Source organism: Schistocerca nitens, chromosome 9, assembly GCF_023898315.1.
Source record: "Schistocerca nitens isolate TAMUIC-IGC-003100 chromosome 9, iqSchNite1.1, whole genome shotgun sequence".
In the NCBI taxonomy this organism is placed as follows: Eukaryota; Metazoa; Arthropoda; class Insecta; order Orthoptera; family Acrididae; genus Schistocerca; species Schistocerca nitens.
In genome coordinates, this window is record NC_064622.1 from 353,410,757 (window position 1) to 353,426,839 (window position 16,083).

Sequence of the window (16,083 nt, forward strand, 5' to 3'; positions counted from 1 at the left end):
AGTCCACTTTTGCAAAATAAAAATTTATTTTAAATTAGATTTTGAACTGATCCAGAATGCTGTTCCACATGAGGCAACAGAATGAAAATATATCATTCTGATGCCTTTTAAAGTGCAAACATTTTCAGTAACTCTCAGTGCAAAGAAAGCTAATTTAAGTCTGTGTGTAAGGAAACTTAGTGTGTCATCCAGTTCTAGGTTGATGTCTTTGTCGTGACTCGTTTTACCAAACTGTATATACTTTGTTTTCTTTGCATTCAGTGTAGGTCTAAGCTTATTTGCACAGAACCAAGTCTCAATACTTATTAGGATGTTAGCAGTGATGGAATGTCAAGAGTTTTTAAAGTTGCTCACTATTAGACTTGTTTCATCTGCATATAATACAATTTAGGCAGTATCCTATTGTAACTTGAAATCACTCACATATATGTGAGAAAGGGTAGTGGTCCTAAGATGCTGCCTTAGGGTACTTCTCAAGGAACTCCTTTCTAGGAGAGGTTGTGTTAGTGAAAACTTAATTGAGTCATTGGAGGTACGTAAATCTGAAGTACGACAGATGGCATATGGGTGGAGGACGGGGTTCTAATACAGTTAAACCAATGTGACCCCTGTAAACAATGAAGTAATAGGCCAAAGTAGTCAACAGTTTACAAATATCTTGTGGTCACCAAGGATTTCATGAAATAATGTAATGTAACTTTCCAAAATTCGATGCAACACGATGGCTATGAGGCACTCGCAGCTTGTGGTTTGGCCGTATTGGGGAAGGCTACGAATGTGTTACCCGTGTGGTCAAATTCTTGAGCGTAAGTGAGGCCTACAGATTTTTCTCTATTTCCTTCAATAATTTCTACAAATATGACCTTAAGACACATACATGTAAGGGATACGAAAACCGTAAAAACCCACCTTAAGAAACAAAAAGAAACTTTCAAATGGTGTACGCGAAAAAGCAACCGCCGTTAGAAAGCAACGGACTTGATAGCAACTGAGAGTAATGACAGATTTTGAATCTTCATTTCATCTAATCGTACGTGAAACTCGCGCTGGGTGGTGAAATTTACATTACTGTACTGTAGTGCAAGTAGCGTCCCTTTGCGACAGTGGATAGAATTTTTGATGGAAAAAAAAAATTTGAACCGTATCACAAAATTCATATTAAACGTCGATTAATGGCGTGTTAAAACACACACGCACACGAGACGCACACGCACACGCACACGCACACGCGCGCGCGCGCGCGCGCAGTGAAGGATTCGATAGTGAAGGTTTGGCCACTGTTGATTACCTGTAAGCACAGGAACCTGAAAATTGTGTAGAAATTGTTATGACTCCTCTTACGCTCAACTCGTTGATCGTTCTGCTACAGCCACGGCCCAACCTCTACCACATGCAGCTAACCGGCATTTCAGGTCACAGCCTTCAGACTAGCTATTAGTCGTTTGAAAGACAACAAGCAGTATCAACAGTTTCAAAAAGTTGACTATAATTGGTTAAAACCACTTAGAAAACGCACAATTGCTTTCTGATAATTCAAATGCTGCAATATGTCACTTACAAATATGTTTTACTACCGTAATTCCATACTGTCTTATATATTTAACTTTTTGTAAACGTTCAAGTCGCGCCGTTTGGTTCATCACTGGAGTTGCAAGTAATGTACTTAATTCTACCTGTAGATGGCAGCACAATCTCAAGAAGTGTAATGCCTGCATATTACACCTCAATTTTCTAACTGCTGTCATCACAAGAGCAGACAACATAAAGCGTGATCATCAAGCACAGCACTGGGTGACTTGTTTTCTGTGGGAGCAGATGAAAACATTGCGGATGTTTAACGACGATTGTCGCACCCACTGCAGGACAGCTCCTCGCAGATTCCTAAGTCTGCGAAAAGACGTCTGCTCAGAGGTTTCTTCATAGCCCCGAATGGGTGGTAATCACAAGGGGTAAAGTTGGGAAGATGGTTCAAATGGCTCTGAGCACTATGGGACTTAACTTCTAAGGTCATCAGTCCCCTATAACTTAGGACTACTTAAACCTAACTAACCTAAGGACATCACACACATCCATGCCCGAAGCAGGATTCAAACCTGTGACCGTAGGGGTCACGCGGTTCCAGACTGTAGCGCCTATAACCGCACGGCCACCCAGGCCGGCAAAGTCAGGAAGACATAGTGGGTGCGGCAGTATTTGGAACCCCATTTCAGCGATGGTTGCTGTGGTTTCCCGACTCATGTGGGGATGGGCGTTGTGTTGCAAAAGCACATTTCATGGCGGTGCACGCTCTCCACACACTGTAACCACTCGACTGTGTGCATACGCAGCGCTTACGCGCTCCTTCCACATAAAACACGTCGTCCAGCGTTGTCCTTGATTATCACACTTCATGTCGTCCGATGGTGTAATGACAGGAGTTGGAAAATAGCGGTATACTGTGGAGGGATTACAGTTTTGTGATTGTGCTGCCACCTGCATTTAGACACAAGTACTACATACTTGCAACTGTAATGAGCAGTCAACCGAATAAATGACAGGAAAATGTACACGCGCAAACAAACTTGACACCGGCGCCGTGGCTCCCAGCCACCGCGCTCAGTGTCAACTATGTTCGCACGTGTAAATAAATCAAACGGAAAGCCCTTCGCAATATACAGGATGCCATAAAACTTGTGCATCTATTTGAAATGCAAATAAAACGTTTCATATATTAACTATAAACTTTTTGTTTGTTTGCTGCAGATTGTTGCTGTGGCTTTGGAGATTAAGCACGAATACGCGTAGTAATAAAGAACATTTTTCTACAGTTGAATTGTACTTCGTGCAGGGACAACGAAGTGTTCAGCGAGCCCAGCGGGCATACAACAGAAAACTCCGTACTGCAGCATAAAACATGTCATAAAGAAGAGATGTCTGTCAGTCTAGTGTAACTGACAATGTTGCAGACTGAGTCAGTGGTGGCTGTCCAAAATCCCCGCGGGACGCAGGGAATATTGACAACGCCCGCGCATCAATGGCAAGCAGTCTCTCGAAGTCAGTTCACCGTTGGTCTCCAGAAGTTGGCATGCCAAAATCTTCATTATGAAGAATTTTAACAGCTTACTTCTACACATTCTCCTACAAAATTTAAATTTCCAAAAGGATACTGCCTGCAAAAATATTGAAATTTGCAAATGAATTTCTTTTACTGGCAGAAGAACACAGTTTCCACATGAAACTTATGACAAGCGATTAAGCTCATTGCCACTTCAGCAGCCTTGTCAATAAATAAAACGGTCGCATTTGGGGCACAGAACAGCCATAACTCATCCGCAAAACCGCAAAAGATCTCTCCACAACTAACGTGTTGTGAGAGATCGTGTTGCATTGTACGTTCTGTACATTCTTCTTTTTCGAAAATGCAGAAAAATGATTATTACTATGAATGTTGGACATTACCTTGACACGTTAAACACTTTTCCAAGGCCATTAATGGCTGTGAAAAAAGACTGTGTTTTCAGCAAGACGGCGTAACCTGCCTGGCATGTCAGACCACAGCACTTCATCGATAAATGTTTCCTGGTCGAGTTGTGCCTTGTAATGGAAACATCAGATCTCTCGAATCCTGAGATTATTTATTTAGGGTTTTCTCCGGAATTTCGAGGATCGCATGATATTCTATAGCAGACATTGGCAACCTTACGTGAGCCACAAGCCTGATCCACACTGAAGCTTGCGGGCCACCTGGTCACGTGACACAACAGCAGAGCACCTAGCGCATACTGTCAGAACTATGGCGTCAGTGACAATGTTTCTGTGGTAACGGACCGGTGTGCAAGACACCCCTTTGCCGACACGCCACGGCAAGAAATTATGCCTCAGTACACGCGTTTTTGAGAGTGCATTCAATTCCTAACAACCCAATCTTCAGATGTTTACATTTATTTATGCATCGTGAGCATTGTTTACATACGCTGTTTGACAATAGCTACGTATCTTAAAAACTTCGGCAGCAAAATTTTGCAACGCAGTTAGTAAAGAAATAATGTTCATAACATGTAGGTAAGGGTAAACATCTGTTCAGATGGGAAGCCAGGCATCTTGAAATGAGATCATGGAAAAATAAACGCCCCTTTAGGCAACTGGCTGCATCTATTTTATAACGAATTACTTTCAGTTTAAACAGTTGCGTTCCAAAACGCCTATAATGATGAATAATTATTTATTAATGTTTATATGAGAAAGAACAGGAAAACAAAATATGGCAATGAGATAAGAAATTTCAGTCGACAAGCCATTTGGAGTAACAATGGTTCTTTTTTCTTTTTTTTTTTTTGCCAAAGGCGAAAACTCCATTTCTGCAGCATTTGAAGATAGCTCAACGCTGGATAGGACGCACGGCACTCCGAGACACAGTGCTGCACAAGGTATATAGAACTCCCAGACGCCCTTGCGCGCCTTGACGCCACGGAGAGGACGCTGCAGTGCTGTGCATTCAGTGGAACACGGAAGTGGTACTGTACATCCAATAAAAGTAATTTTTTTGAGACAGTCATGAGCAATGGTCACTGTAACTGTGCTGTGGCACATTGCATTAATACTCCTCGAACGACGACGGACGTTATTTATCACGTTTTCCCCAAGGATGAGCACTTGCAACGTGAATGGATGGTTCGATGCAAACGCAAGGACAAAGTGAATGTGAAAACTGCACGTGTGTGATCAGCTCATTTTCGGCTTGAAGATTATGAACGGGATCTGAGAAATGAGCGTCTAGGGTTACCTTCAAGAAAGAAGTTATTACCAACAGCAATCCCCTACATAAAAAATGAAAATTGAAATTTGTGTGAAATCTTATCGGACTTAACTGCTAAGGTCATCCAGTCCCTAAGCCTCACAGTCCACGATTGCAGCACTTGAGACCGCTCGGCTAATCTCGCGCGGCAATCCCCTACATAAATATTCCGAACTGACAGGGGGAAGAAATTGCGGAAAGCGGAGTTGCAAACGAAAGGGTAAGACGTCTGCACATACATAACACTTTAAATAATTGAAACTGAAAAATTACCGTAATACAAACGAATTCACATAAATGCAACGCTTTTTGACGCATTAATGTATTGCTTTACGGGAGTGAATGACCTGCTATATTGTCATGCCCCTTGTTTTGACTTGTACAGATGCGTATCGAACGAAACCGAAACTAAAATGAACGAGTATCATGGCACTGAGTCTGTGGTACAGCGCATTTGCCGTGTAAGCATACAGCTGCGCTGCGCTAGGGTCCTCGTCGTGACGTCACGGCGCTCCACCCAATAGCAAGCGTTTTCGCCTGAGTGCCCCCCCCCCCCCGACCACCATCCCTGAGTCCAGCATACTTGGCCTCCAAGATCGTCAGACATTACCCCAAGCGATTTCTTCTTATGAGGTAAGTGAAGGAAAGTGTGTTCATCTCACCGTTACCTTGTGACGTCTAGATGTTGTTCGTGCTGCTGGTGGACATTTAAAGGATGTGTAATAACATAGCAAAAACTTGATTTTGCGAGTATTTTTCAGTTCATTCCATGTTGAAAGTATATTTTTTTCGATAAATATGAGTTTTGAAATCATGTCATTCTTTTTGAAGCACCCTGTACTATACAGAAGCCAAACTGGAAACGGGCGAACAACACAACGACGAGTTGTCAAACCGAAAATACTCGCCCTCTCACGCTCACTACGTAATGGTCATACGGAGAATATTTTCGTCGGAATCAATACTGTTCTCAATATTTCTAACTAAACTTCCGCCGGGTCATCCTCAGCCGATAGGCGTCACGGCAAGCAGATATGGAGGGGCATGTTGTCAGCATTCCACTCTTTCAGCCGTTGTCAGTTTTCGTGGCCAGTGCCGCTGCTTCCCAATCAAGGAGATCATCAATTGGCCTGACAAAGGCTGACTGCAGCCCTCTTCCAAACAGCGTTCGGCAGAGTCGGACGCTCACCCATCCAAGTACTAGCCAAGCCCAACTGCGTTTAATTTCAGTGATCTGACGAGAACCGATGTTATCACTGCAGCAGGGCCTTTGGCTATCAATATTTCTCGTACTGACAATACGACAATACTCGCCACCAGAATGTTATTACGAGGGTAATCCTATTTTTTTTATAAGTACATAGACCTGTTTATTTCTACAATGGTTTACATCAGTTTACAGCTTGAACATTTAGCTATTTTTCGACGTAATCACCATTTCTGTCGATACATTTTTGTAGACGCTGTGGCAGTTTTTGTATGCCCATGTCACATCAGCTCGCCGCCATCCTGTTCAGAAAGTTATGAACCTCTTCTTTCACCTCGTCGTCGGAGCTGAATCGCAAGGTTTCGTCACCTGTGACGATTGAGTCCAGAAAGTTGTCCTGTTCGGCTGCAAGGCGTTGAAGAAATGCGCGGGAAGCATCAACTCGTACCGAGCGAGGTGGCGCAGTGGCTAGCACACTGGACTCGCATTCGGGAGGACGACGGTTCAATCCCGCGTCCGGCCATTCTGATTTAGGTTTCCCGTGAATCGCTTCAGGCAAACGCCGGGACGGTTCCTTTGAACGAGCACGGCCGACTTCCTTCCCCGTCCTTCCCTAATCCGATGAGACCGATGACCTAACTGTCTGGTCTCCTACACCAAACAACCCAACCCATCAACTTGTTGCCGAATGTGGTCCTCAGTCAACATGCGTGGCACCCATCTTACGCACACCTTCCGGTAGTTCAATGTTTCCGTTAAAATTCTGTGAGCGGTGCTTCGGGAAACCTCAGGAACCAACGTGCAGAGATCATCCAGGGTGGTCCGCCGATCTTCACGCATGCTTTGCTCAACATTCAACACTGTCTCCTCAGAAATTGACCGTCTCCCGCTCCGTTGTTCGTAGTGAATTTCGGTCCGACCAGCTGCAGACACTCTACACCACTTCGAGCATTTTCGACATCCATGCACGACTCAACAAACATTTCCTTCAATTGGCGATGGATTTCAATTGGCGCAGTGCCCTTTGCGTTCAAAAACCGAATGACCGCGCAATTCGCACTTGGCGATAACATGCAGCGGGAGCTCCATTCTCAACGGCTGCCAAGCCAGGATTGAGCGCCTCAGCGCAGCGTGCGCATGTTTACACACAGCGCGTGAAGCACTCTTCATAACAGTGTGACCAACTGCCACACAGACAGAGTTCTGCACTTATATAAAAAAAAGGAGACCTTATTTTTGGGATTACCCTCGTATAATGACGTACTGACAATAACATTCAAACAGTGCGGCCTCCCGCCTTTCCGTTGGTTGGTTGGTTGGTTGGTTGGGGACCAAACAGTGAAGTCATCGGTCCCATTGGATTAGAGAAGAATGGGGAACGAAGCCGGCCATGCCCTTTTAAAGGAACCTAAATCTGGATGGCCAAACACGGGTTTCAACCGTCGTGCACGCGAATGCGAGTTCAGTGTGCTAACCATCGCGCCATCTCGTTCGGTCTTTCCTTCCTTGTAACATTTGTTCTATGCTTGGGATTCCTGACAACAATACATCGATATATCTGAATCAGTTACGCGATATTTTTAATCGATATTAATCCAGTCGTTATACCGTTAACATCAATATTTTGTGCCGATATAATCAGAAAACAATATTTCGGTCATCTACTCGTAACAGAGAAAATTTAACTTTTACTTCATTTTTTAATACTGAAATAATTACAGAACAAGAACGGTAGCTATAGTTTTTCCTTTAAAGGTCTTAGAGAAATTTTGACTTGTCAGTTGTGTAGTTTGGTAACCTTCTATCATTTGAAAGTAACTGTGGTAGAACAGTTTGAAATGTAATTCTCGAAACGTGGAAGGTAAAAAGAGAGGAACTCTAGACACTGAAGACATTTCTCCAGAATTATTAGTATATTTATAGAATCAATAATCCTTGCACAACCTGGATAGAAATATCTCAGTCGAGTTCCAGCCTGTATTTCATAGCTACGCAATATTCATCAGCTGAGGGAACTTCAGTTGCAGCAGGAAAACTATTATGAAAAGCTGGTGAAGAAATTTCTGGTCAGAGAAGTAGATAAAAAGCAAAACATGCCAACTAATTACTTTTTTAAATTTCGTAGACAGTAAATTTCATTCATATTATCCATATTTTGAGTCTTTTTGTGTCTATTATTTCATATGCTGTAGTATAACTTTTTTTGTAAGACTTTTCTGATGATATCTAAAATAATGTATTATTAAATTTGGTTTTTCCTTAATTTTTTTATCAATCCAGAAAACCGACTCCTCACAGTTTTAAATAACACGTGATATTATTAAGTTATTGTTCGATTAATCACCGTTATCGGTTTTTTTGGCGGCGATATCCGATTCTAGCGAATATCGATATTCATCATTCGAAGTCCCATCCCTAAATGTTCCATTACAGACGATAGGCACGAATCTTATGTTGTTAGCACCGTACGAAATGGCCGGAACTGCTCAAACCAATGACAGCAGAACTTATTGAAACCTTTACAGGCTGTACGGCCAATAAGAAAGCATTACTCATGTAGCGAGCCTAGCGTTGGCGGAAATTTCCGAAAATGTATCCCAGGCGAAGTGCAACTGGATAATTTCACTCTCTCTTGCACTAAATAACCTCTGCGGACCGGTTTGAAACAAATGGCTGGCAGGATCTGGGTCGTGGCCGCCAGTTGCCGATCAGCTGTGCTACAGATTCCTTTCTGTCAAAACGTGAAAAGTGGACATACCTGGCCCTGGTCTTTCACAAATGAATTCCAGACTTTCTTTTGCTACCGCCTTTATCCCGCATTGTGCGCAGGGTCGGCATGGTTAAGTACGGAATTGGCTTGGTTAATTTTAAGGGGTGGCCGGATGCCCTTCCTGCCACCACCCCATACCCCCCAGGACGGAAGTAGTCTAACCCACCTGTCTGCGTCTAGTGTAAATCGTGAAATAGTGTGAATGTGTTTCGAATGTCTGCGAGTTGTGTAACTGAGGCGGGACGTGGGGATCAGCCCGGTATTCACCTAGTAGGATGTGGAAAACAGCCTAAAAACCACATCCAGGCTGGCCGGCACACCCGCTGTCGTCGGTAATCCGGCGGGCGGATTCGATCCGGGGCCGGCGCGCCTACCCGAGTCCAGGAAGCAGCGCGTTATTGCTCTCGGCTACCTTGGCGGGTCAAATGAATTCCAGACTATAGGCTGTAAATAGCTATGAACATTTCAGTCGTAACGAAACAAATTATCTGCTTTTGGGACACCCTGTATCTTTTAGCGCGGCTCCGCCTCCGAGCTTTGTACTATGAACCGTTCTTGTTATGAGCTATGTTCATGCCAAGACATCTTGACAATGGCGGCAGGAGGCCTAGACAAGTAGGCCAGAGCAGAGTAGAGCAGCGCAGCCAGAGACTCACCTCCCTGAGCACGATGAAGTTCTCAGCGACGCCGTCGAGCACCTTCTCGAGGTAGAGGAAGCAGCCGTTGCTCTTGATGTGCAGCTGGTTGAGCATCTCGGCGGTGTCGCGGCTGATGTGCTGCCGCAGCGCGTCCTCCTGGTCGAGCCGCGCCAGGATGTACTGCTGGACGTCGCGCACCACCTGCGACTTGCGCAGGTCGTCCAGCGCGATGCGCCGGAAGCCCGCGAACAGGCGTGCCACCGCGCGGCTGTGCCTGCCACCACAACAAACCCTCCTTTAATCCTTCACTCTCCCGACAGCCTCACATTCCTCATGCGAGGTCGGTCTAAACTGTTTTGAACGATATAGGTTACAGTTTCACTGGGTATCAGTCTCTTCATTTTCTGCACTTGGTATCGGTCATTTCTTTATTTTTGTATGTTCAGTTTTATTTTCTGTGCAAATAACAGCTGTGTACGTTGTTCTGTTATATCTAGATAATTAACCAAAATGGCTCAGTCCCCTAGAACTTAGAACTACTTAAACCTAACTAACCTAAGGACATCACAAACATCCATGCCCGAGGCAGGATTCGAACCTGCGACCGTAGCGATCGCGCGGTTCCAGACTGTAGCGCCTAGAACCGCTCCGCCACCCCGGCCGGCGATAATTAACCAGCTCAATGTGTAACTGACACTTCGTGAATAACCAAAGAACATGGATAATCCAAAAAGACAAGTTTTTATCAGAAAATGCTATTTACGAGGGTGAGTCAAATGAAAACCTTAAATATTTTTTTAAGTTCTATTTATTGTGCAGAAGTGGTACAAAGCTGTATCACTTATCAACATAATCTCCCCCACGCTCAATACAAGTCCTCCAACGCTTACAAAGTGCACAAATTCCTTTAGAAAAAATTCTTTTGATAGTCCGCGCAACCACTTATGCACCAGGTGGCGTACCTCTTCATCAGAACGAAACTTCTTTCCTTCCATTGCGTCTTTGAGTTGTCCAAATATATGGAAATCTCTTGGGGCAAGGTCTGATGAGTATGGTGGATGAGGAATACACTCAAAATGCTGGTCTGTGATTGTTGCAACTGTTGTACGGGCAGTGTGGAAACTTGCATTGTCATGTTGCAAAAGGACACCTGCTGGCAGCAATCCACGTCGCTTTGATTTGATTGCAGGCCGCAGATGATTTTTTAGGAGATCTGTGTATGATGCGCTGGTGACAGTGGTCCCTCTACACTTTTAATACTCCAAAATGACGCCTCTTTCGTCCCAAAAGAGAGTCAGCATAATCTTCCCTGCTGATGGTTCTGTTCGAATCTTCTTTGGTTTCGGTGATGGGGGATGGCGCCATTCCTTGCTCGCTCTCTTCGTTTCCGGCTGGTGGAAGTGAATCCAGGTTTCGTCCACAATAACGATTCTTGCAAGGAAGCCATCACCTCGTTCAAAGCGCCGAAGAAGTTCTTCACAAGCATCAACACATGGTTCTCTCATTTCAGCAGTCAGCTGCCGTGGCACCTATCTTGCAGACTCTTTGTGAAACTGGACCACATCATGCACAATGTGGTGTGCTGACCCATGACTAATCTGTAAACATGCTGCAATGTCATTTAGTGTCACTCGGAGGTTTTCCTTCACCATTGCTTCAACTGCTGCAATGTTCTGTGCAGTCACAACTCGTTGTGTCTGACCTGGACGAGGAGCATCTTCCACTGAAGTCACACCATTTGCGAACTTCCTACTCCTTTCGTGGACTTGCTGCTGTGACAAACATGCATCACCGTACTGAACCTTCATTCGTCGATTAATTTCAATAGGTTTCACATCATCACTACGCAAAAACCGAATAACAGAACGCTGTTCTTCCCTGGTGCAAGTCGCAAGTGGGGCGGCCATCTTTATACTGATACTGCGACGGTATGTGTGCATCTGCACTATGCTGCCACCTACAGGCCATTCTGCACGCTATTTGTAGCACGCTTACCAACTTACAGGATAGCGGCGCGAAATTTCGATTTGTTATTACAGATTTAAAGTTTTCATTTGACTCACCCTCGTACAAGATACAAAGGGCGTTCAAAAAGTTTTGCACAGTCGTTTGTAATTTTTTTATTTTTTGCAGAAGGAGAATGAAATTTTTTGTGAACGCACTTGGAAAATTTACCTATATGTTGGTATATAAAAGTATTTTCTTTTATTTACAGGTGAGCCATAATGTACCGTGAAGTAGATGTCAGGTTGCGACAACAGTCGGTAATGGAGTTCCTCTTCAAGACCAGCGATGACTCTGCCACATCGATTCACAGGAAGTTGCCCCCTGTTTATGGGAGGACACAGTGGACCGCAGCAGTATCCAGCGGTGGTTGTAGAGGTCTGAAGATGGTGATTTCTCTCTATTGGACAATCCGCGATGCGGTAGGCCATCCACGACAGTGAGTGACGTTAGTAAGGACACCATTGATCAAATCATTAAAAATGACAGATGTTTGGCGACACGACAGCTTGCTGAAATGACTCGTTTGTCATTGGGTAGTGTGGTATCACTGGTACAGTCACCAGGGTACAGAACAATCTGTGCAAGTTGGGTGCCTCGATTATTGACAAGAGAAATGAAAACGATGAGGAAGAATGTGTGCGAGAGTCTCATGAAGACCTTTACTGAAGAGTGGAAACAGTGTTTTGACGGCGTCGTTACCCAGGATGAGCCATGGTTGTTTTGGTCCGAACCTGAGAGCAAAGCCAGAGCATGGAGTGGCGTCATCCAGGTACCCCTCGGAAGAAGAAACCAAGACTTTCACGAACAGCAGGCCGAACGATGATGGTCTCCTTCCTCTGGGATCCGTGTGGTGTCATATTCATCGAATTTTTGGAACCTGGCTCCACAATTAACCGGGACCGTGACTGTTATTGGACAAGCTGCGACGTGCCATCAAGACCCACAGCTTCAGGGCCAGCTGTTCATCAGAGTACACCATGACAACGCCAATCCACATACAGCCCTTATGACGCAGAAGAAAATCAGGAAAATGGGTTCGAAAATTGTTCCTCATTCTCCCTACAGTCCGGAGTTGTCTCCGTCTGATTTTCAGCTCTTTGGTCGTCTGAAGGCCCACCTGCGCGGTAAAATGGTTCAAATGGCTCTGAGCACTATGCGACTTAACTTCTGAGGTCATCAGTAGCCTAGAACTTAGAACTAATTAAACCTAACTAACCTAAGGACATCACACACATCCATGCCCGAGGCAGGATTCGAACCTGGGACCGTAGCGGTCGCTCGGCTCCAGACTGTAGCGCCTAGAACCGCACGGCCACTCCGGCCGGCTCCTGCGCGGTAAAACATTTGATAGTGAGAAAGACCTTATTTCCTGTATCAAGCGATGGTGTAGTAGTCAATCCCCAGAATTTTACCAAAGTGCATTTACATCATGGAAAGAACGTTGGGCCAGATACGTCACAGCTGAAGGAGGCTGCATTTAGTACATCTACATGGATACTCTGCAAATCACATTTAAGTGCCTGGTACAAGGTTCATCGAACCGCCTTCACAATTCTCTATTATTCCAATCTCGTATAGCGCGCGGAAAGAATGAACACCTATATCTTTCCGTACTAGTTCTGGTTTCCCTTGTTGTATCGTGGTGATCGTTCCTCCCTACGTAGATCGGTGGCAACAAAATATTTTCGCATTCGGAGGAGAAAGTTGGTGATTGGAATTTCGTGAGAAGTTTCCGTCGCAACGAAAAACGCCTTCCTTTTAATGATTTCCAGCCCAAATCCTGTATCATTTCTGTGACACCCTCTCCCATATTTCGCGATAATTCAAAACGTTCTGCTTTTCTTTGAACTTTTTCGATATACTCCGTCAGTCTTATCTGGAAAGGATCCCACACCGCGTAGCAGTATTCTAAAAGAGGACGGACAGACAAGTGTAGTGGAGGCAGTCTCCTTAGGAGGTCTGTTACATTTCCCAAGTGTCCTACCCAACGAGTTAAAATTTTAACTCGTTGGTCCTGCCAATAAAACGCAGTCTTTGGTTAGCCTTCCCCACAACATTTTCTGTGTGTCCCTTCCAATTTCAATTGTTCGTAATTGTTATACCTAGGTATTTAGTTCAATTCACGACTTTTAGATTAGACTGATTTATTTTGTAACCGAAGTTTAACGAGCTCCTTCTAGCACTCATGTGGATGACCTCACACTTTTCGTGCCATTCAGATAGCTTTTAAGTAGCTAAATGTTCCAAATATGTTCAGAAAATTTTTTATTCTTTTCCTACAAAAAAACAAAAAAATTAGAGACGACTGTGCAAAACTTTTTGAGCGCCCTCTGTACAGTGTCCCAGGTTCGTTGTGAATGCTTATGTGAAAATCCAAACTGCAATGCTATCTCGTGGTGAGTTCCAGCGTTATGATTATTCTTGTTTCAACAACAGCCGTGTAGAAGATCAAAGCGCTGACATCGCTGCAACAGGCGTTCTGGCCGCGAACGGAGCACTGTGTCTGACGCTCGTCGGAAAATGGCGTGGAGTAGCGAGGCAACATCAAGTTTTTTGAGCCCCCATCGTTTATGAGTGAGGAGTTTTTGGATCACAGTGCTGGATCACCCACTGTATTCTCCGGATTTGGCTCCAGCCGACTTTGGTTGTTCCGCAAATTGAAATAGGCTATGAAAAGACGGCGTCAACGACGCAGTTACGGACACCCAAGAAAACTATATTGCAGCACTAAACCCAGTTCCGAAAAAGTACTACAATGACTCTTTAAAAACCCTTTTAAACGATTTTACCTGTGTACTGATTCAGTTGGAGACCACTGTGAATAAATAAAGTAATTTTGTAAACATAATGCACGACCTATTTTTCAGAGCCACAGTCGCAATGGAACTGGAACAGAGTGCATTCGCAAAACAAACTAAATGTCAAATTTAAAAGCATTACTTAGGCGTTACACGCCGCAAAATGACAACTGATTTACAAAATTATTTTTAAGTGCACCGAATTTTGTTGTATTTCAGTTCAGCTTCGCGAAATAATTGGTCAATTTTTTCTGATCCTGACGAAAGATCATTGTTTTCCGGAGAGTCTAAACATCAGTATACGCAAATGAATTTATTCCTGCATACTATAACAACACATCAGCGCATTTCAGTGGTTAGTTATGCTAGATGACGGACTTCTAGGTACCCTCATCTTTGCTGTTCTCCTCTAACGGGCACAATTAGTTTTCTACATCCGTTTCACTAAGCAGTTCAAATCGCGGTTCATAAGCGTCGCTGTTTAACTACTGGTGGATGTCTCCGTCGTCTACGCCTTCACAGACAAATTTAGATTCACTCTAATCGTAACAGAATACTTCAGGCTTCATTTGTTTTATTTTCTTTTTCTAAAATCACCATACCATGCAAACAAGGTAAATTATCTCCTCACACATGCTGTAATTGGGAGTTTGCTGTATTTTTTAACACAATATAAAATTTCGATATTTTTAAAAGTTATTTTATTTTATAAAATTTATTTATGTACAATTGAATACATGCCATTATCAGTTTAAGACCCAAAATATTAGTTAAAAATATTGTATGTAACTCTTAGAACTACATACGTATTTGGCAGCCATGTTTAGTATTCATGACAGTATGTTTCTATGTTCCGTCCTTACAGTTAAATGAAAGGCAGTTTGTTTATTGCCATATGGGTTTCGCTTCTTTTATTAATGAAGCATTAACATCAGTGGTTTTTAACACTATGCAACAATGAAATTACTGTTGTTGTTGTTGTGGTCTTCAGTCCTGAGACTGGTTTGATGCAGCTCTCCATGCTACTCTATTCTGTGCAAGCTTCTTCATCTCCCAGTACCTACTGCAACCTACATCCTTCTGAATCTGCTTAGTGTATTCATCTCTTGGTCTCCCTCTACGATTTTTACCCTCCACGCTGCCCTCCAATGCTAAATTTGTGATCCCTTGATGCCTCAAAACATGTCCTACCAACCGATCCCTTCTTCTAGTCAAGTTGTGCCACAAACTTCTCTTCTCCCCAATCCTATTCAATACCTCCTCATTAGTTACGTGATCTACCCATCTTATCTTCAGCATTCTTCTGTAGCACCACATTTCGAAAGCTTCTATTCTCTTCTTGTCCAAACTAGTTATCGTCCATGTCTCACTTCCATACATGGCTACACTCCATACAAATACTTTCAGAAACGACTTCCTGACACCTAAATCTATACTCGATGTTAACAAATTTCTCTTCTTGAGAAACGCTTTCCTTGCCATTGCCAGTCTACATTTTATATCCTCTCTACTTCGACCATCATCGGTTATTTTACTCCCTAAATAGCAAAACTCCTTTACTACTTTAAGTGTCTCATTTCCTAATCTAATTCCCTCAGCATCACCCGACTTAATACGACCACATTCCATTATCCTTGTTTTGCTTTTGTTGATGTTCATCTTATATCCTCCTTTCAAGACACTGTCCATTCCGTTCAACTGCTCTTCCAAGTCCTTTGCTGTCTCTGACAGAATTACAATGTCATCGGCGAACCTCAAAGTTTTTACTTCTTCTCCATGAATTTTAATACCTACTCCGAATTTTTCTTTTGTTTCCTTTACTGCTTGCTCAATATACAGATTGAATAACATCGGGGAGAGGCTACAACCCTGTCTCACTCCTTTCCCAA

The 16,083-nt window shown here is 43.6% G+C and overlaps 1 protein-coding gene across 1 annotated transcript in view; it reads right to left on the minus strand.

Moving 5' to 3' along the window:
• The window catches only part of LOC126203883 (ankyrin repeat domain-containing protein 50-like), a 520,870-nt gene that overhangs the window by 120,316 nt on the left and 384,471 nt on the right, over nt 1-16,083 (minus strand). The window contains exon 6 of the mRNA XM_049938265.1: nt 9,408-9,663. Coding sequence (XP_049794222.1) covers nt 9,408-9,663 — 256 coding nt within the window. The remainder of the gene's footprint in view (nt 1-9,407; nt 9,664-16,083) is intronic.